Source organism: Bos taurus, chromosome 25 (genome assembly GCF_002263795.3).
Source record: "Bos taurus isolate L1 Dominette 01449 registration number 42190680 breed Hereford chromosome 25, ARS-UCD2.0, whole genome shotgun sequence".
NCBI lineage: Eukaryota > Metazoa > Chordata > Mammalia > Artiodactyla > Bovidae > Bos > Bos taurus.
In genome coordinates, this window is record NC_037352.1 from 25,855,440 (window position 1) to 25,876,343 (window position 20,904).

The 20,904-nt window shown below is 54.2% G+C and overlaps 2 protein-coding genes across 5 annotated transcripts; both read right to left on the bottom strand.

The window, feature by feature from the left end:
- Positions 1 to 6,609: 6,609 nt before the first annotated feature.
- On the bottom strand, positions 6,610 to 11,548 carry LAT (linker for activation of T cells). 4 transcript variants are annotated; one of them, NM_001104978.1, is given in 11 exon segments: positions 6,610 to 7,316; positions 7,481 to 7,555; positions 7,677 to 7,739; positions 7,971 to 8,033; positions 9,788 to 9,888; positions 9,959 to 10,136; positions 10,228 to 10,292; positions 10,426 to 10,495; positions 10,753 to 10,787; positions 10,912 to 10,939; positions 11,132 to 11,485. In NM_001104978.1, coding segments are annotated over 10 exon segments (765 nt in total). In that variant the 5' UTR covers positions 11,235 to 11,485; the 3' UTR covers positions 6,610 to 7,316; positions 7,481 to 7,496.
- Positions 11,549 to 12,099: 551 nt separating this feature from the next.
- SPNS1 (SPNS lysolipid transporter 1, lysophospholipid) lies at positions 12,100 to 20,672 on the bottom strand. The gene is made up of 12 exons (NM_001076808.2): positions 20,073 to 20,672; positions 19,911 to 19,976; positions 18,136 to 18,272; positions 16,812 to 16,963; positions 16,654 to 16,720; positions 15,721 to 15,866; positions 14,942 to 15,097; positions 14,441 to 14,630; positions 14,004 to 14,069; positions 13,402 to 13,500; positions 12,716 to 12,887; positions 12,100 to 12,436 (listed from the first exon to the last, which is right to left on the bottom strand). The coding sequence occupies exons 1-12, from the start codon at positions 20,311 to 20,313 to the stop codon at positions 12,342 to 12,344; spliced, it is 1,587 nt and encodes a 528-aa protein (NP_001070276.1). The 5' UTR covers positions 20,314 to 20,672; the 3' UTR covers positions 12,100 to 12,341.
- Between the last annotated feature and the right edge of the window lie 232 nt (positions 20,673 to 20,904).

The following is a 20,904-nucleotide window of genomic DNA, read 5'->3' on the forward strand; positions in this document are numbered from 1 at the left end:
TCGGGAACAGGGGTTGCTTGGACCACTCGGTCAATCCCCTGCTTGGTCTGGCCACCTACCTGCCTTCTCTGAGCCTCAGTTTCCTCATTTGTAAAAGGGTGATAATGAGCAGAACTTACTCAGGGTCACAGAAGCCACCGAACATATGTGAAGTGTGTGGCATCTTGCGTGGCCTATGTCAGTGCCTGCAGGTGGGCCTTGTTGAAAGTCGATGATCCACAGCATCCTGTCTAGATGAGTCAGGGCCCTTTTATTTGCAAATGACAGAAACCCAGCTGGAGCGGAGCCAAGTGAGGGGTGGTTATTAACTCCTGTAACTGAGCAGTTCATGGGTGGCGCCAGTTTCAGGAACGAATGGATCCAGGACCTCAACCCACAGTCTCAGAAGCCTTTTTCCCCCTACCTGGCGCTGCTCACCTCTGTACTGCCTTCTCCCTCACAGGTGCCCTTCACATGGTGGCCCCTGGCAGCTCCAAGCCCACATCCTCCATGTTGAGGGGTCCCAGGAGAGAGAGAAAGAGACAGCCTTAGTTCCAAAAGTTTTAGCAAAAGTCCCTATGCCAATGATTTTTATAATTGCTTTTATTTATTTGGGTTGCACTGGTCTTCCTTGCTGTGAGCAGGTTTTCTCTTGTTGCATCGAGCGGGGGCTACTCTTTGCTGCGGTTCGCAGGTGTCTCATCACTGTGGCTTCTCTTGTGGAGCACAGGCTCTAGGCACACGGACTTCAGTAGTTGCAGGACTCGGGCTCAGTAGCTGTGGGGCCTGGGCTTAGTTGCTCTGCAGCAAGTGGAATCTTCCTGGACCAGGGATTGAACCCATGTCCCCTGCATTGGCAGCTGCATCCTTAACCACTAGACCACCCGGGAAGTCCTGCCAAGCAGAATTTATTCTCTGTGGAATTTCTCCTTTGCTTTGCCTCTCTCTTTTCACCTTCTGCACCAACTTTTAGGGGCTTCCCTGGTGGCTCAGACATGAACTTCTAATATGGCCTCCCTCCCTCCCTTCCAAAGTAGGCCCTGCTTTCATAAGTAACTTTGGGATTGCTGTGTGACCTGAAGCAAATCACTTAACTTCCCTGAGTCTATTTCTCTTCTCTACAAGAGGGGCTTCCTCATACCTTGTAGACAGGAGTGTTGTGAGACTCGGTGAAATCATGAGTGTGGTTCTCAAAAAATGTGAGAACCCCAAATGTGCGATGTCATCCCAACCACCATCTTCCCTTCTACCAGCAATAGCCCCTAATTTTCTTTCGGCGCCTTCCCCGTTGCCAATCCCTCAGAGAGGAACATAGGACCCAGGCCCAAATCAGTCAGTTTATGGCATTCTCCCAGCCAATGATTGGTTCAGGCAGTCTTGTATGTGTGTGCTAAGTTACTTCAGTCATATCTGATTCTTTGAGATCCCAAGGACTGTAGCCCGCCAGGCTCCTCTGTCCATGGGATTCTCCAAGCAAGAATACTAGAGTGGGTTGCCATTTCCTTCTCCAGGGGATCTTCCCGACCCAAGGATTGAACACACGTCTTTAACGTCTCCTGAATTGACAGGCAGGTTCTTTACCACTGGTGCCACCCGGGAAGACCAGGGAGTCTTGCGACCCAAGCTAAGGTCATTAGAGTAAGCTTACGGCTTTTGTTGGAGATGCTGGGACATCCCTCCCTTCCACCCACACTGCCCCAAGGCTAGAAATTGGAAGGACATATTCCCTGCAGCTGCTCGAATTGTCACATGACCACAAGGGAGAGAAAACAAAATCAGTGGAGAAAGGAGAGATGAAGAGGAACTAGAAGTTGGTGGTGATACTTAAGCCTCTGACTCCAGCCATACCTGAGTTCCAACCTTCTCAGCAACAAGGGATTCCATTCTTTTACTTTCAGGGACACCTTGTGGGGCTAGGGACCCCAGAATGAGAAGGCTTTAAAACTTAAGTTCAGGACTTCCCTGGTGGTCCAGTGGCTAAGACTCCTCACTCCCATCGCAGGGGGCCTGGATTCGATCCCTGGTCAGGGAATAGATCTCACCTGCTGCAACTGAAGATTCTGCATGTCACAGCTAAAAAGATTCCTGCATGCCACAACCAAGACCTGGCACAGCCAAATGAATAAATAAGTTCTTTTTTTAAAAATCATGCTTTAAGGAATTAGCCTCCAATTAAAATAAATAAATTTGTATTAAAAAAAAAAAAAACAACCCAAAACTTAAGTTCAACATCCTCAAAGATTCCCAAAGCCCAGAAATCTCGTGGCAGAGTTAGGATTCAAACTTCAGTCTCCTCACTTGTATTCCAGGGCTCTTGCCACCAAACTTGGTTCTTTTTCTGGAATTCTTGCTCATCAGCTCCAGGACTAATAATACCAAGTAAGTAAAGCAAAAGTTAAGAAAAATACAGAAGTATTTCCCTACAGGGTTGAGGAGGAAGATAGGCACAGGACAGATGGGTTACCAGCCATAAAGTGTGCACCCAGGTATCTCTGAGGGGTAGTTAGAAGGTGAAGAAAAAGGTGAGTTTCACACATTGATCACCAGCCCAGGCTGGCCTGATTGTGGCGGGGATTTGGTGGAAATGAGAGGAGCCATGGCTATCCACGAGCAATCGTTTTGTGGCAAGTGAAAGAAAGCCTGGCTCAAACTGGCTTAACTGGAAAAAAAAAAAAAAAAAGATAAACTCATCAAGGAGTAATGCCTTCAGGCACAATGGATCATTGGATCTGGGAGTTTATACAGCTATTAGGATTCAATTTTTCTGTTTTTATTTTGTGTTGACTCTGCTTTCCTCTCCGGAGTCTTCATTCTCAGGCAGGCTTCTTCCAAGTGGAAGCCTGCAAAAGCTTTAGGTCTATGTCTTATGGGCTTAACACCCTCAGTGGACAACCTACTAGGAACTCTTCCCCATTAGTTCTACCCAAAGTCTCAGGAATGTGTCTCATTGGCCTAAATTTGGGCATGTGCCCTTTTATCAACCAATGACTGTGGTCAGGGGGTGGGATATAATGAATGATTGGCCAGTTCTGGGTCACAGGCACATCTAAGACTTCAATTCCACCTGAGCCACATAGACATTTCAAATCCAGGTGGCATCATTGAAAGAAGGCATGGATACAGACAAGGAAAAACAAAAGAGGTCTTCTGTAGACATTAAAAAGGTGGCCAGCAAAATGCTAATAATAACATTTTTTAAAGGTTCTGAAGTCAAATATATGTGGGGAGTACTAGGTTAGACAAAGAGTCACAGGAGCCCTCAGAGCCAGGAACTCATCAAAGTGCATCCGACCCTGCCAGAAGGATTCAGAGAAGGCGGTTTTCCCAAACTCTTCTGAATGCAGAATGCTTTCTTGAGAAGCTTCTCCCAGGATTTATGGGCCATACAGTGCATTTTGAGAAAAATGGGATTGCCCCAAGCTCTTTATTTATGGCTACACTGGGTCTTTGTTGCTGCATGCAGGCTTTCTCTAGTTGCAGAGAGTGGGGCTACCCTCCAGTTGAGGTGAGCAGGCTTCTCATTGCAGTGACTTCTCTTGTCGCAGAGCACGAGACTCTAGAGCACAGGTTCAATAGTTGTGGTGCACGGCTTAGTTCCTCTGCTGCATGTGGGATCTTCCCGGACCAGGGACTGAATCTGTGTCCCCTTCGTTGGCAAGTGGATTCTTAACCACTGGACCACCAGGGACGTCTCAGCCCAAGTTCTTGTAGCAGGCACTGACAATGCCTTGTCAGTCTGCACCTCCTCACCATTTCAGGGTGCAGTGGCCCACGCATCTGCCAGAACCTGCCTTCCTCTGTTCCAGGCTTGCTGGGGCCACGGAGCCCACTGTGTCCACATAGGTGGGAGGCCAGAAGTTCTAGAGAATAAACATCCCCGGCTTCTCCTGGAATTGCCCTCAGTGGTAACTGGTGGGAGATGTTGTCAAACACCTCAGCTCCCTCCCAGGGCAGCATGGCTCACACCCACCCACTACACTAGGCTCCCAGCCCGCCCCCGCTCCTCTCCTCACCAGGCTGTTGACTGCAGGGGAACTGGCTCTTTCATACACCCTTTGTTAGCTGCCATCTCTTTCCTATCTCACTTTCCTGTCATTGTTTTTGGGACCACCTCCCAAATAAACTATTTCACTGGGACCCCTGTCTCAAGGACTGCTTCTGACACTAAATCTAGAGAGCTGTTACCTCCTGATGGCCTTTTTTCTTTAATTATTATTATTTTTTAATGTTTAATTTTATGGTGGTGGTGGTTTAGTCACTAAGTCATGTCTGACTCTTGCAACCCCATGGACTGTAGCCCACCAGGTCCCTCTGTCTCCAGACAAGAATACTGGAGTGGGTTGCCATTCCCTTCTCCAGTGGACCTTATATATTTCTCTGACGGCCGGACTTCCCTTAAGACTTTTAATTATATTTGTTTTATATTTATTTGGCTGTGCCAGACCTTAGTTGCGGCGTGCAGGCTCTTTAATCTTCCTTGCAGCACGAAGGATCGCTAGTTGCAGCACTTGGGGTCTTCCAGTTGAGGCATGGGGAATCTTAGCTGTGGCATGTGGGATCTAGTTTCTGGACCAGGGGTCAAACCCAGGCTCTCTGCATTGGGAACGTGGAGTTTTAATCATCAGGCAAGTCTGGACCATCAGGGAAGTCCCCAAACTCAGGAGAGTGGCTGTACACCTATGTATCAGACCTTGCTTAAAAACAAGACATTATACATACCATGAAGGCCCTCTTGAACCCCTTCCCAGGAACCCTCCCACTCTGGCCTGTGGTAACAACCACTCTCATGAGTTTAGTATTCCTCATTCCTTTATCTTTTATTTTTTGACTGAGCTGAATAGCTTGTGGGATACTTAGTTCCCTGACCAGGGATTGAACCCAGGCCCACAGCTGTGAACGTATGGAACCTTAACCACTGGACCACCCGAGAATTCCCTCGTTTGCCTGTCTTGGTATCTTTGCATATATGTGTATCCCTGGACAACATATACAGATCTTTCATGTATCATTTTTAAGTTTATATAAATAAAACCATTTGTTTTCCTTTGCCCACTCCACATCCTGTTGGTGATATTCATCGGAGTTGACAGATGTTGCTCCAATCCAGTTTTCTCTGCTGGTGGGTTTCCACCGTGTCACTAGACTGCACCTCCGCTGCCCACTCCCCCAGTGACGGCCTCCGCCGTGTCCACTGTGGGCCATTACAATCTGCCCTGAGCCCCTGGGGCCCACTCCCTTAGCCCACGTGCTGGTTTGTCCAGGTTTATACCCAGGGATTTGCTAGGCAAGGGGACACACCGTCTTCTTGACAGATGCTGCTAGATGACCCTCAGGGTGACCGCACCAACATAACCTTTTGGTAAACTCTTTCTGTGCCTCAGCCCAGGCAGGAAGGTGCCTCTGCCCTTTAACGGCATTTGGAATTATTTCAGGTTTGGGTTGTTTCATTTATTTATTTATTTGGCTATGCCGCAAGGCATGTGGGATGTTAGTTCCCAAACAGCTTGTGGTTATCTTAGTCCCTAGACTAAGGGATTGAACCCATGCCCCCTGCAGAGAAAGTCCACAGTCTTAACCAGTGGCCTGCCAGGGAAGTCCCCCTCTGCCTTGTAACTACCTCCAAACCAAATGACTTAATGCCACCTGTTGACATCTAGCTTGTCAAGCCCCTCCCCAGACCTCCTTCCCCCACTTTTACAACGGGCCTCTCACAACCTCCCCGCCTGGGGCAGCCAGCAGCTAGTATAACACCCAGAGCAAAGGTGTTGCCAGCAATGATTCTGAAGACCAACAGGCAAACATCTCACCGTAGATTTGCCATTCTGGCTGTTTGCCTCTGGGCAAACTGCTTTTCCTCTCTGAGCCTGCATTTTCTCACCTGCAAAATGGGGATACGAGATAGGCACCTTCACTGACAACAGGGGCATGATGATGATAAAATAAGCCGGGAGATGCGACAGGCGCTCCACAGATGAGCTGTGACTAGCTATCACCTTTGGAGCCCACAGCTTTGCAAAGGATGCCAACGACTCTGCATCTCACTCAGGCCTACTCTGGTTGTGTAAGACAGAAACCCCCCCCATTAAGCTGGTTGAAGGAAACTGGTCATTTATTGGCTCAAGTAACTGGCAGTCGGAGGGGATGTCTATCTTCAGCTTGGACTGGGTCCAAGCATTCTGACACCCCCAGGAAGCCAGCCCTGCCCATCTCCAGGCCGTCTCTCCCCTCCATGCTGGCTTCGTTCTCGGGAGACTCTCCAGGTGGCGGGGCTCCAGGGCCACGTTCTCCCTGCTCCACGACTGCCGTGAACAAGAAAGCTTCTCCTTCCTGATGCTTCTCACCCACATCCAGCGCTGGGCCTCATTCTGACCAGGTTGTCACGCGCTTGCACAGGGAAGCCAGTCACAACAACCAGGGTATCCACCAGACCCTGCGACTTGGAACAGGGTCTCAGAACAGCAATCGTAGAATCACCACTTGGGAGCTCCTTAGGAATGCAGAGTCCATCCAGGCTCCATCCCAGATTGACTGAATTTGAATCTGCATTTTAGCAAAACCCCCCCAAGTCATTTGTATATCCAAGCCTGAAGAAGACTGCGCTGCCCGTTAACATTTTCAGTCGCTTAGACAATTTTTTAAAGTTCTGTTTTATTAAGAACCACAAAAATTAAGAATTAAGAAGGTCCTCTGAGGTCAGTGAGTCAACTCCTTTGTTTTAAAGATGGAGAAACTGGGAGCCAGTGGGGAAGGTCTTGCCCACCCAGTGCTTTCCCATACCCCCTTCTCCCATCATCACAGTCGTCGCCTGCCACTTCCAAGGACTATCTCGTGGGCAGATGTGTCTGAGCCCCAGGAGTGCCAGTCGGGGTCAGAAACAGCCTCACTCAGAAAGCAACGAATCCCAGGCTTCAGTGCAGTCACTCACACGTACCTGGTCAGGACCCTTGGGAGCACGAAGGGCCTGTGAGAATGGAGATCCAGAAACACACATGCATTCACACAACCACACAAGCCTTCAGACACAGCCCACCCTCACCCTGACTCCGACCCACTGGCCAGCCAAAGCCAAGAGTACTGCAGACCGCACCAGCCTTTATTCTCTGACAGAGTAGGGCTGGGGCCGGGGTGGTTCACTCTCAGGCTGTGTCAGAAGGTGCAGAGTTCGGGGCCCACAGAGACTGGACCCCAAAGTGACAATAAGTTAGGGGGAAAATTCTCAGGCTTTTGTCAGGCCGCAGCCGGGGCAGGTTGCCAAGTGGGGCCCCGTAGAGCCACCGCCAGCCGCTCAGCTCAGCACTCCCAGGCGAGGCTGGTTCCAGATCAGGCACGGCCGCACACTGAAACACAAGAGGACAGGGAGATGGGGAGGGGCTGTGAGTCGGGGAGAGTTGTCGGTGGGGGTCAGAGGGGGTCCCAGAGTCAGACAGAGAGGGCTGAGAGGGTGGGAAGGGTCAAGGGCCTGCAGGCCCAGGGCAGGGCTGGGGCGGGCAGGGCCTCTCACCAGGCCCTCAGTTCAGCTATAGATTCTCGTAATCTGGAGCTTCCTCGTCCTCCACCTCCTGGGAATTCTGGGTGTCTGTGAGGGAAGGGGAGGCTGCTCTTCAGCTCATAAAGCGAACCCACCCCTATCTCCAAGGCGGCTCCCTCAGGGTCTGCCCCACCTCCCCCACCCCCTCCACACACACACAGACACACACCAGGCTTGGTTTTCGCCCCGGGCTGCAGCTCCTGGGACACATTCACATATTCCCGACTCCCATCTGTGGGGACAGATCAGAAGGTGGGACAGCCACACCCAAAGGGGGACAGGTCACACGGAGGATGAGAGAGCAAGAGGACACCCAGGCAGAGGGCGAGGGAGCCACGGGGGGCAGGGGACTGGAGACACCCACCCCAGGATGGCATGAGAGTAAGGATGGGGTAGGGGCAAGAGGGAGGGAGGGAGGGATGGCAGACCCCAGGAGGGCATCAGGAGGGCCCCCCACACTCACTCAGAGATGCGTCGGCACTCTCCTCACTCTCAGGAACATTCACGTAATCTTCCCCTGACTCCACTAGAGGAAAAGCATGGGTGCCCCGGGGACTGTTACCCAGACCCCCCAAATGCAGACACCCAAGACTTCCCACATAACCAGCCCGAGACGCCTGCATACAGGAACCCCCACCACCACCCAGAGATCACGCCCACCATCAGCCCGGAGTGGTACAGAGAGGCTGGCCCTGTGACGCCCATGGCCATGGAGAGAACCTGGGCAACTTAACCAGAACTGATCAGAGAAAACAGAATTGTGGGAGGAGAGGCAACAGACCCCAGCACATCCCCCAGGCTGGCGAGCAGGGACACAGGGAGCAGCTCGGGGCGGTGGGGCTGGGCGACACGTGTGGAGAAGGAGACAGCACGCAAGGCTGGGTGGTGTCAGGGGCGTCATCAGCCCCATTGGCTCCTCCTCCTCAGCCAGGCGTGCCCTGACCCCCTCTCCTGTCCTCGTCCCTTCCTGGTGCCTCGCGCCATTGACGCCATCTTATTCTTTCAGGGGTTGACTTATTTTCTCCATGAGGCTGTGGACAAGCAGGTTTCAGAGCCAGAATGCCCAGGTTCAAGTCCAGCCTCAGCATTAACTAACCTCAGATGATCTACCTAACCTCTCCAGCCCTCGGTTTCGTAAAATAGGGTGAGGAACGGTACCCACCGCAGAGGGGTGTTGTGAAAATGTGAATTGAATAAAATAAGGTCTGTCATATAGTAAGTGCTGCCAATCTTCTGTTAAATACACAAATCATTGTACAGATGGGACAAATGAGAGGCAGGAGGGGAAGGGAGAAGCTCAAAAGCCCCTGGGAATTATGAGGTTTAATATTAATAAGTTGGTCGGGAAGATCCCCTGGAGAAGGAAATGGCAACACGCTCTAGGATTCTTGCCTGGGAAATCCCGTGGACAGAGGAGCCTTCTGGGCTAAGTCCACAGGGTTGCAAAAGAGTCGGACATGACTCAGTGACTAGATAACACCAAATACACATAAAACTCTTAGCAGCACATGTACTAGGCCCTCAGTAATGTGAGCTGCGTTAATCACAACTTTATCTCATTAGCAGTGATTATTTCAGGGGCAACCAGTAAGTATGCTGGATGAATTGTGTGAGTGGATGGATGAACATGAGTGAGTGAATGAATGAATGAAAATAAGCACCTGGACAGATGGTTTGGGGCCCAAGAGAGAGGCCATGAGCTAGAGAGGATCTGGATGGCAAATAAAGTCAGGGTGTGGACACGATGGCACAGAGCAAGCATAGAAGGAAGAGAGTAACGGACACTGAAGATCACAAGACACTGATAAAAGCCTCCAAGAGGCAGGATGAAACCAAAACGAAGAGCGAAAAGTAGCCCAAAGGAAACTGAAACAGCACTGGAAGCAGAAGAAAACTTTCCAAAGAAACCCAAAAAAGACAGCTGATCATCACTATCCTTCAAGATTTGCAAGATGATATCGCCTTCATGAAACAAGAGAGGAGGCTCTGAGAAAGGAATATTCAGAAATGAGGGAAGAGCTTTTGGACAAGAAAGACAAAAGCTCGGAGTCAAAAGAAGAATAGAGTCAAGGAAATCTTGCAGACAATAAAGGCAAACGACAAAGAGGGAAGAGGAGAGAAAAGAAAAGAAGACTGGAGCCGGAAGTCCCCTAGCTGAAGGACAGGAGGGCTAGAAAGAGAGAAGCGAGAAGATGGAGGGCCGCAAGGATCCAGGAAGAGAGGGAAGACCCGAGGCGCCGCAGCACGGAGGGGCAGGGAGTGGTCAGACGGCCGACTCACTGGAGAAGGCGCTGTCTCGGAGGCCGGGTTTGCTGGACGCAGGAGCCGGTGAGACGGCGTTGCCAGTGCTGGTGGCCGGGTCCCTGTCAGGAAGCACCACCCTGCGGGAGTCAAGGGTCAGGTGAGCGAGCAGCCCTGGCCTCGGCCCCCACCTCCCGCCTGGCCACTCACAAGTAGCCCTCGTTGTTATAGTCTTCTTCATAGTCATCTTCATCTGCATCCTCACAGGCTGCCTCTGGGGGTGACCACACAGGGTCAGCGGAGCCCAGGATGGGTCTCAGCCGCCTCCCAGCTGGGGCCACAGGGGTTCCAGTCACACCCTCGTTCTCGTAGCTGGCCACGCTGTTGGCTGCAGAGAGAGCGCGAGAAGGAGACTGAGTCAGCTCAGAGGGGGCCTTTGCCCAGAGGCCCCAGCCCTGTGGGTCTCGCTCCACACTTACCACTATCTGAGTCCTGCCGGGACGATGCCATACAGTGGGAGCCTCCGAGGGGCTGCGGGGACCTTCTGGATGTCAAAGGTCAGAGGTCATGCTGGGATGGGGCTCTAAGGGGAGAGGGCTTGCAACAGGGCAAGAGGCCCCCAATCCGAGGAGGTGAGGGGGTAAAGGGGGGGATTTGGCAGGGGGAGCGGTACTTACGGGATGGGGAGCAGGTCTGGCTGGCTCGGGAGCGGATAGGGAGTGGTGGATGGCCGTGGGACGAGTGTGGCTGAGGACACAGTACCAAGCTGAAGGAATGACTCCACACCTCACGCCCCTACCCTGGACAAGGCCTCAAAGGGCAGACTGACCCCTGCCACCTCTGGGGCCCTGGAGAGGCCTGGGCAGAGGGACACCATCTCCCTCCCCACCCCCAGCTCAGGCCATGTGGGCGGCCACAGGGGGGAAATAGAACATAGGCACACGCTCTCCCAGGCCAGGGGACCCTCTCCCCGAACTCAAGGGAGGGGACACTCATGTACTCACGAGGCAGTTTGATCATGATGCTACTTGGGGTCAAACTGGCAGGAGAGACACAGCAGGTCAGCAGCTGGGAGAGGCCCTGGACCCCACCCCAGTCCCCCAGGGGCCCAGCCCCACACTGGGCGTTGAGGGAGTCGAACGGGGTCGACAGGGCGGACTCACCTATCGGAGACGGCAGTGTCATATGAGCCTGGGGAAGAGAAGGCCCGTGAGGCAGGAAAAGAGGGTGACGAGGGCAGAGGGTGATGGAGTATGGGGCTCTCAGCGTCTCCGCGTGCAAGAAAGAGTTACAGACAGTTAAAGGGAAAGAAGGGATCAGAGAATGGAGTGAGGATCCCTGGCATTGTCTGGGCATCTGGTCAACCCACCGGCACCCACTCACCTGGCAGCTCCCGGCAACGTACACACAGAGCCATCAGCAACACAGCCAAGAGAGGCAGCAGCAGGGGCCCCAGCACGTAGACAGCCGGGCTGACCGCCTCCATCTGCTTGGACCAGGCCCAGCTGCTTGCTGCACACCCCTCCACACAGAGAAGCAGCAGGGCAAGGGCCAGGCCGGGAAGGGTACCGGCGGCCAGCTGGGAGCCTAGTGGAGGCGGGGGTTCCTCTGGATCCCCTCCCCTCGCTGGGCTGAGCGGGCGTCAGCGCTGGCTCTGGAAGACCCTGGACCCCAGGGTGGTCAGGCCAGGGCCTGGGCTGGAGTCTGGGGCACCAGCCACCCCTACACAGACCCTGTGCCCCAGCCCTACCTGCCCCTCGCTCCACGCCCGCCTCTCCTCAGCGCCTGCCTGCCTGTGGCAGGAAGCTGTGGTGAGCGCCGGGTGAGGGCAGGAAATCATCGGGGCTCAGCCGGCTGCACCCGCCCCCTTCCCACCCCCACTCAGCCAGTGAGGAGGGGGAGGAGGCCACCTCAGGAGCCACCCTGGGCCCTCCAGAAGGGTCAGCTGGTCTCCCTGGCAAGGGGCAACTCATACTGGGGGGAGGAGGGAAAGATGTTTACAGGCTGGCCAGCGGCTGTGGCCTCCACAGCCATGGCTCACAGAGGCAGCAAGGAGAGGCTCCAACACCGGGAATTCTGAGGGGCCCCCAGTGTGCCCACCCCCACCTCGCCCAGGCCGGCCTGCTAAGGAGGGCGGGCTCTAGGGGAGACACGGGCATGACTCACGGTCACACAAAGCCAGCTCACTCCACCCCAATGCTCACCGGCCCAGAAGGACAGGGCTTTGCCCCAGGGCCCACGGGGGTCACCCAACAGCCCCTGGGACCCTGGGCCTAGAGAGGGGGCATCTCCCACCATCCAGAGGTCAGAGGTCCCTAACCCAGAGAGACTCCAGCAGGCACTTGGGGTTCTGGCTACAAATTTTATTCAGTTACAAATAGCACCGAGCCCCAGGGCTGCTCCAGGGGCAGGGGCTCCCCCGTCCCGAGCCCCCAGTGTCCCCACTTGGCCACCCATGTAGTGTGTGGGAGCTGGAACATGGCCCAAGGCCCCTCCCAGAAAATGGGCTAGCCGAGGAGTTGGGCCCCGGGCACCTCCCAGGGTGGGCCCAGGGCCAGCTGTGATAGGTCTGCAGATAGCAAGCGGTGATCCCTCAGATAAGCACGCTGGACACAGGGACCCGGGTGGAGCGTCCTCGCTGGGGCACCACGATCCGGTCATCGGTGGGCCCAGTTTCAGGCAACAGACCTGCCGGGGAAGAGAATCAGAGCCAGGGCTGGATGGAAAGACAAACACAGGCCCAGGGAGGGGACAAACAAGCAGTGGCAAATGGACAGGGCAGCAGAGCTGGGCACACAGCAGGGTATAAGCTCATGGGTCAGGCAGCCCCGAAGCCAAGGAAGGGGAGGGCTGAGGACTAAGAGAGGCCAGGTACACGGGGCTGGGCGGGCAGACAGACGGACCAGCAGGCAGCATCATGAAGCTAGACAGGGAGCTGTGGACGGACAGAGGGGAGGCCCGACCGACCCTGCACGTGCAGCTGAGCCTGCCGGCGGTCGCTCTCGATGAAGATGGCGGTGCCCAGGAAGGCCGCGCCCCCGAGCGCCCCCACAAAGGCGCAGAGCATGAGAGAGAACTGCAGGGCCCGGAACTCGGACAAGAAGGAGGGGGGCCAGTCCCGGCGCAGGCGGTCAGAGATCTGCAGGGAGACAGGGAAAGAAAGGTCAAGAGAGGGACTTCCCTGGCGGTCCAGTAGCTAAGACTTGGCCTTCCAGCGCAGGGGGTGCGGGTTCGACCCCTTGTCCGGGAGCTAAGATCCCGCATGCCTCACAGCCAACAAACCAAAACATAAAAAAGAAGCAATACTGTAACAAATTCAACAAAGACTTTGCAGAATTTTTCATCAAAAAAATTTTAAAAAAAGAAGGAAAAGAAAAGTCAGAGGAAAGAGGCATGGAAAGGAAGCCCCCAAACTCCAGAAGAACAAAGAAGACTTAAGCCAGGACCTCACCGGCGGAAATCTACCAAGACAAAATCCTGCCGGCAGAGCTGAGGCTTCGAGGTGAGGGGTGCCTGGCACTGGGACTCGGATGCCTCACTTGGACTGGACCCTCTTATTTGGCCTGTGCTCAGGCCGCTGGCGACTGGCTGGTGCCAGGAACGTAGGGTGCCCCTGAAGCCTACCCCAGGCCTGGCCAAGAGGTCCTGCTCACCGAACCAATGAGGTACGGGCTCCCAGCATCACCCAGCAGGTGGGACAGTACAATCTGGAAGGCTTCGGCAGTGGAGCGTCGTGTGGGGATCACCACGTACTGGTGGGAGAGAGGAGCAGGAGGCAGAGGGTAAGGACAGGACCGAGGCACACCCCAGGCTGACATCAGGGGAACCCCAGCTCAGAGGTGTGGCTGGGATGAAGGGCAGGGCAGGCCCAAACTACAGGCCCACTTGGGGCTGGAAGTCAGTCTCAGGACTACGTTCTGAAAAAGGGGTGACCATCACAATTCAAGACAAGTGAGGTTCCCTATGGGGCTTCCCAGGTGGCCCTAGTGGTAAAGAATGCACCTGCCAATGCAGGAGACATAAGAGACATGAGTTCAAGCCCTGAGTCAGGAAGATCCCCTGGAGGAGGGCATGCAACCCACTCCAGTATTCTTGCCTGGAGAATCCCATGGACAGAGGAGCCTGGAGGGGTACAGTGTCCATAGGGTTGCAAAGAATCGGACACAACTGAAGCGACTTAGCACACATGAGGTTTCCTACCCACCGCCCGCTCCCATCCGCCACTGGGGTAACCTTGGGCCAGCCACCTACTTACCAGCAGAATATCAGCCACGATGGCCCAGTTCATGGACAATAGTGTCTCTCCAATAAAAATGAAAATCTGGAGGATGGGAGGTAGGTGGTGAAGGAGGGGGCATGGGGTGGGTCTCACCACAACATGAGCAGATATGTGGAGGGCTCACCAGGTACCAGGGCCCTCTGTTAACTCCTTTAACCTGTTAACTCTGTTAACCCTCACAACACCCGCAGGAGACAGGTGCTAATAGCAATCCCATTTTACAGCAGTTGACACTGAGCTCAGAGAGGTTAAGTCACTTGCCCAATGTCACACAGCTAAGAATGGCCAGAGCTGAGATGCAAACCCAGGCATTCCTGCTCCAGAGTCGGCTCTGACCCCAATCCTGCCCCTCGGTGCACCATCCCTCCACCCTGGACCCAGACCACCCCCCTAGATACCCGCTGGCTACTCACATAGGTGGCCACGATGCTGCCACGGGCGCAGGCGAGGGCCAGGAAGAGGAAGGGCGCAGAGCCCAGGAGGCCAGCAGCACAAACCAGTGGGTCAGCCCGGGGGTTGGTGCGGCGGAGGCGGCGGCTGATCTCCACACCGAGGCCCACACCCAGGACCCCGGTGAGGCAGGTGATGAGTCCGAAGATGAGGCTAGGGGAGGGGGATGAAAAGGGGGGCTAGTCCTTCTGCCTGGCAAGCCCCCTAGCCTCACCCCCAAGGCCCAGAGATGGTCCATCGCAGCCACGCTCACAACCCAGGTCTATCTAGGCACAGAACCCCATGGCACACAAAGCTCCAAGAGGAAGACACCTACTCCCAGACCAGGAAACCGAGACTCTGCGAGAGGAAGTAGCTGTGGAGTCAGGATTCAGACGCTCCTTGCCTGAGTCTGAATCACAGACCCTCTCCACTTCATCCCCTGCCACCTGCAGGGCCCCCCAGCCCAGTCCCCATCCAGGTACCTGTCAGAGGAAGAGCAGGAGTCTCCAGGAAGGCAGGGTGGGGTCTCCCCCAAGACCACACGGGAACGCAGCAAGAAAGCAGGGGCCCAAAGAGCCAGGGAGCCCGTGACAAAGGCCACAGCAGTGAAACCAAGGGAAGACAGGATGAAACTGGGACTGTAGACAATCAGGAGGGAGGAAGTTAGACTCCACTGAGGTATCAGGGTCAGAGACCTCTGTTCTTCCTCTCTGGCTTATTTGAATTATCTGGGCACTGGGTGTAATGGTTGTCCCAGCTCCCAGGATCTGGGCCTGTAATTCAAGCAGCTGCCACAAAGGGGCCAAGGTGATAGCATTCCTTGCCTTGGGGTAGGGTCAGCTGATAGAACACACAAAGACCACACCCAAGTAAATCTCAAAACAGACCCCAGGGCATCCCTGGGGGCCTCAGATGTTAGGTTAGGATGGAACTAAACTCAGATCAAACCAGTCAGTTTCCAGTAAAGGAAATCAGTCCTGAATATTCATTGGAAGGGCTGATGCTGAAGTTGAAACTCCAATACTTTGGCCACCGGATTTGAAGAACTGACTCACTAGAAAAGACCCTGATGCTGGGAAAGACTGAAGGCAGGAGGAGAAGGGGACGACAGAGGATGAGATGGTTGGATGGCATCACCGACTTGATGGACATGAGTTTCAGCAAGCTCCTGGAGTTGGTGATGGACAGAGAAGCCTGGCGTGCTGTAGTCCATGGGGTCACAAAGAGTCGGACATGACTGAGCGACTGAACTGAAACTCACTTTCTTGCCAGAGCCCTCAGATCTGCCCACCACGACGTGGGGTTCAGGGGTGGTGAGTCTGAGTGGCGCTCCACAGCTCCCCTTGGTGGCTCCTGTACTACCAGGAACAGCAGCACAACAGCCAGCACTCCTAGACCTGGCGTCACCTGGGGAAAGAGTGGGCTTCAGGAAGGGAACAGACTGGGAGGTACTCAGCCCTGGGGAATGAGAGACCATAAGGGTGTGTAAAGGCAAGACCTCAAACAACCAGTGAGTGCTTGCTCAAGGAAGTTAAACCTGTGACTGAGGGGAGGGATGACTGTCACGGTCAATGGATCCCGTTTCTGCAAGCCTAACTACTCCCTCCTTGGCAACCACGGACTTTCCCTAACTTTCTTTTGGGAAACCACTCCCTACATCTCTCTCAACTCATTTGGTTCAAACAGGGTGGGGCTTGAAACCCAGACTTAGCCAACAAGAGTCACATTAACCTCCCAGGCCTTGGTTGATTCAGTGGAAGGCATGTGACCTGCATTCATCTAATCAGACACCATCCAGGACTACTACTCAAGGATCCAGGCTGCTAAAGTTTGTAAGTGGGAAGATAAACATGTGGAGCTTTTATTTGCTTGAGAATGAAGATAACACTGAAGAAAGTAGAGCTGAGAAAAAAGATGAGCAAATTCCTGGGACAGTGTGGGTGTCCTGATCCAGCTTTACCTGAAGCTCACCCTGGGACTTTCCAATACAGTCCCATTAGGGGGCTTACAGTTTACAATGGCTTCTATCACCTGTAACCAAGAGTTTTATCTAGTGTGTGGCTTCATAGTGAGGGCAGCTAGGCTTCCCGCAGGCTTAGCAGAGTGAGTAATGCCTTAAAAGGGGGGTGCCTGAAGGTAAAAAAGGGTCAGTGAGCATATTGCTGACCTTCCCCCAGGCTGTGACCCAACTCACCCGCAGAGCCCAGTGCCAGTCTCCGGCCACATCCTTCACTTTGGAGCCTGCAATGTAACCCAGACCACTGGGGAAAGAGGGTGCGGGAGGAGACAGCTGGTCAGTCACGTCCCAGGCGAGGCCCTCCTGCCTCCCTATCAGGCTCGAGGTCCACTCACCTGCCCACTGGGATGGCAAAGTAGAAGACGCTGAGCATCCGACTCCGCTGGTCTGCCACGAAGAGGTCAGCGATGAGGGTGGGCGCGATGGTGGAGTAACTGGCCTCCCCAACCCCTACCAGGCCCCGGGTCAGGAGGAGCAGCCAGAATCGCTGGGGAATGAGATATGGGGGAGGTGGCACCCCGCGCTGCGGCCAGCCTCCCCGCCAATCTCACCAGCCCGCTCTGGGGAGGTGGCGGGGATGGCAGGAGAGGCCTGGGGTTCAGAAGCAAACAGACCTGAGCTTGAATCCTGGCTCCACTACTTACTAGCTGTGACTTTGAGAAAGCAACTTAACCTCTCTGAGCCTCAGTTTCCTTATCTGCAAAAGGGGATAATAACAACAACTTGTTCACATAACTACTGTGAGAACTGGACCACCAAAGGTCTATTCATTATTTTGCACCTATTGGTGCAAAATAAATCTTTATTTCTATCTCGTCCACCCATCCAAGACACCCCAGTAGTGAATAATGATCTTAGGTGGGGGTTTACTTGTCTGCCAAAGACACTAGAAGCTAAGGACAAGGCACGATCACCCAAGGAGAGTACGTAGTGTCCAGGGCTGAGGAGACAGAGTCCCAGGGCAGAGAGTGACAACAGACAGAGGAGAGTTTAAAGGAGTAAAGAAGCAACAGCCAGAGAGTCGGGGCAAAAACCAGAATAGGGGAGTCAGAGAAGTCAGAAGAGTTTCCGGAAGGAAGAAGTGGGTCAACAGAGCCAGAGGCTTCCAGGAGATTAAGGGAGAACAGGCCTAGGAAGTTGGGAGCTACAGTTAGCAATTGAGAGGGCCCTGTTGACTTTGGCAATGGAGTGGTGGGGGCAGGTAAGCCAGCCGTGCTCAAGGCGAGAGTGAGAGGAGAGGAAGTACAGGCAAAGCAGAGCCTTTGACCGGTTGCCCCTTCACCCAGACTGGAGCTGGGTAAGGGGGCCTTTGGGGAAGTCTGGCTAGGAAAAGGAAGACAAACAGAGGGCAGTCGGGTAAGGTTTTTCCCATGGCAGAGGAACAGGAGCGTTTGGTACGCAATGGAAGGAGTCAATCGCCAGTCAAAGGGCGAGAGGGGATGATGGACAGAAGAAGGTTCTGGAAGAACAGGGGAGAGGATGGGGTGGGCAGATGATTCAGGCAGGCAAGGGATAAAAGATGGTATGGACCAAGGGAAGCACACAAGCTCCGCAGGCCCACTCTGCAGTGACTCCAAAGAGCAGCAGCGAAGACTGATGGGAGGGCTGGGGCAGGGGGTGGGGGTGGGGGTGCGAGCAGGAACCAGCATGGGACCTCACCTCTCTGGGGATGAAGGACGACCCCAGTGTCACCAGAGACCAGAAGGCAATGCCCCCGCACATGAGATACTTCCGATTGTACCTGTCACCCAGGTAGCCAAACACAGGTGCCAACACCATGTAACTGGAGATGAACACTGAGGGGAAGCAGAGAGTCACAGCCCAGCCTCAGTACCCCGACCCCAGCCTCCACCCCAGCTTGGGAGTATGAAGAGGGATAGAACAACTCCCAATCCTGAAACCATCACAGCTTCCTTCTGGGGTGTGGATGGATTGGGGCTGGGGGAGTAGTCGTCCAACCCCGTCTGCAATGTCTTTCAAATCTTCCACTGTAGAATGGATGGCCCAGCTGACTTATCCTATCCTCCATACCCTGGCCCGAAATCTTATCTGATCCACCCCTCCCTACCTCTCCAACCTCACACTTATCCACATTTCCACTTTGCACCAATGGCCCAACTGCCAAGTTCAATACCAACTTAAGGCTTTGGTATTGAAGGCTATGGAGATGCTGTCCTCTCCATCTCTCAATCTCTCCTCTCCCCTGAGCTTCACAGACCTCAGCTTCTTTACCTTCCCAACCACCACATATCCAATCTCTATCTCATCTACTCTGTCTTCTTTGACATAACAGTTATTCCTATAGAATACTACCTCATTATTAGTTTAGGGACTGTTGCCCGCTCATGCACAGCAAAATGTTAGCTCCAGAAGAAAAAGACCTTGCCTGTAATGGGCATGACTGTGTTTCCATCCCTTAACACAATGCCTGGCACAAAACAGGTGCCCAGCAAACATAAGGTGAATGAAAACATGAACAAGGTTGCCAAGAAAGACCTGTTTCTTCCCTAACTCAACAACTCTTTGGAGCTGGGCAGAACTGGACCTGTGATCCCATTCTCATTCCATCCAACTTTGGCTTAAATATCTCCATTTCCTTAGTGGCCTGGAGTGGAGCAAAAAACACTGCAAGACCTTGTTTCAAACTCTTCTTCTGCCTCAAACTCGTTGTATGACCCTAAGCAAGTCTTAACTTTTCTCCAAGCCTCAGTTTCTTTATAAAAGTATAGCTTTAAAAATATTTTTTCTTTATAAAAATACTACCTACTTCCTTTATAAAATAAGAATAATAACCCAGATTCTTTGGCTGATAAAAGGATTAGAAGACAATGAGACTAAGAGGTCTTGCCATGCTCTTTGGATGTCATCAGCACTCCCTCCAGAGCCTGGCACAGGTAGGTGCTCAGAAATGAATGAAGGAGGGAAGGAAGGTAAAGAGGAGTAGGTCTTGGCTTTGCCTCTCCCACAAATCCCAAAGTTCTGAACAAGTAACACTCACCTCTTCCCCTCCTGCTACTATTTACTGGGTGCCTACCATTTGCCGACATTGCACAATCCACTTCACAGGCATTACCTCATTTAATCCTCACATCAGCCCTAGGAGGTGAGTTTGGTTATTATGAGTTCCATCTCACCCACAAGGAATGTGAGGCTTAGAGAAACCGAGGGCCTTACCTACCATCACATTCAGTGAAAAGCTGATGTTTAAACCCATGTCGGCCTAAATACCATTACACTAAACTGACTCCCTCTTGAAATCTCTTTAAATGTGGTGTCCTATTCAAACAGGACAGCTTCAGGGTAGAGTCGAGGCCATCTCCCCTAGCTCTGGCCACAGTACCTCCCAAAAATGAGGCCCCAGGCAGGCCAGCATGTGGCCTCAAGGAGGGCAGGACAGAAAGAAGAGCCGCTGTGTGTGCCTAGCCTCCACTTACCGGTCTGGATGAGGCCGGAGCTACCGTCTCCGATGTCGAAGAACTGCTCAATGTCCGGAAGGACTCCTGGGAAGGAGAAGACTCAGGATGGGCCGTCCGAGGCAGCCCCACTCAGGACCCCGCTCCCTTCCCCTCTTCTAACTTTCTCCCAGAAGTCAGTACCAGCCACGGTGAAGCGGTCCATGTAGTTGAGGAGATTGATGTAACACAGCACGGCCACTATGAGAGCCGAATGGCCCGAAGACAAGCCCGTGATGCGCTGCAGTCCTTCCTGGTCCGGGACCGCGGGATCCTCGGACTTCGGGTTCCCCATGGACCCCGGCAACCCTGGGGTGCCGGGCGCCGGCCCGTCGTCCGTGTCATCCGCCTGGCTGAGGAAGGGCGCGGTGTCGGACCCGGACATGGTCCCGGTGGGCCGCGGGTCCCACCGACGATCCCACCTGCGAGAGGAGGAGGCTGGAGAAAGGAGGGAACCCAGGCGAGGGAGATGTGCCTGGACACACGAGAGGAGCTTGCCCCGAAGCACAGAGCCGGGGGATGGCAGCCGGGCTCTATCATGCGTCCCCGCGCCGGCGGACACACCGCGCGGAGGGGACCAGTGGAACTCGGGTGAGATCGGAGACAGGAAGGGGTTGAAGAGAGTTTGTGATCCTCTGCTCCCCGGTTGAGGCCACCCCTCGGCCCGGGTAGGAGCCCACTTGCACTCGCGGTCGCTCAGCCAGGGTGCTGCAATACGGCCACCGCCATGTTGCCAAAGAGCCTGTCATGTGACCCTGGAGCAGGGGCTGGGGCGGTAGACGCCCGGGCGCCGGCGCGGCTACGGAAGCCGAGCGCGCCCCTGCGGCCTCGCAGCCTCTCCCGTGTCAGGTGACTCGGGCCGCTCGCTGGGGTCCTCCGCCGGCTGCGTTCCCGCCGCGACCAGCGACCTAAAGGTGTCTGGGTGAACTGGTGCAGTGCCTCCCCGCTCCGAATCTCTGGCTTCCTTATCTGCAGC

Bases quoted from the DNA above. Each gene is read 5' to 3' on its own strand.
- SPNS1 (NM_001076808.2), bottom strand. From the start codon at position 20,313: ATGTCCGGGTCCGACACCGCGCCCTTCCTCAGCCAGGCGGATGACACG. The intron at 16,964-18,135 runs GTGAGGTCCCAT...CTCATTCCCCAG, and splicing joins CGTCCTTCATCCCCAGAGAG to CGATTCTGGCTGCTCCTCCT. The intron at 12,888-13,401 runs GTGAGCAGGACC...GTCTCCCTGCAG, and splicing joins GCCCGTACCTCATTGGTTCG to ATCTCTGACCGCCTGCGCCG.
- LAT (XM_005224905.5), bottom strand. From the start codon at position 11,234: ATGGAGGCGGTCAGCCCGGCTGTCTACGTGCTGGGGCCCCTGCTGCTG. The intron at 10,496-10,752 runs GTGAGTACATGA...CTGTGTCCTCAG, and splicing joins CATCATGATCAAACTGCCTC to CCACACTCGTCCCACGGCCA. The intron at 7,740-7,970 runs GTGAGTGTGGGG...CTGTCCCCACAG, and splicing joins GAGTGCCGACGCATCTCTGA to ATGGGAGTCGGGAATATGTG.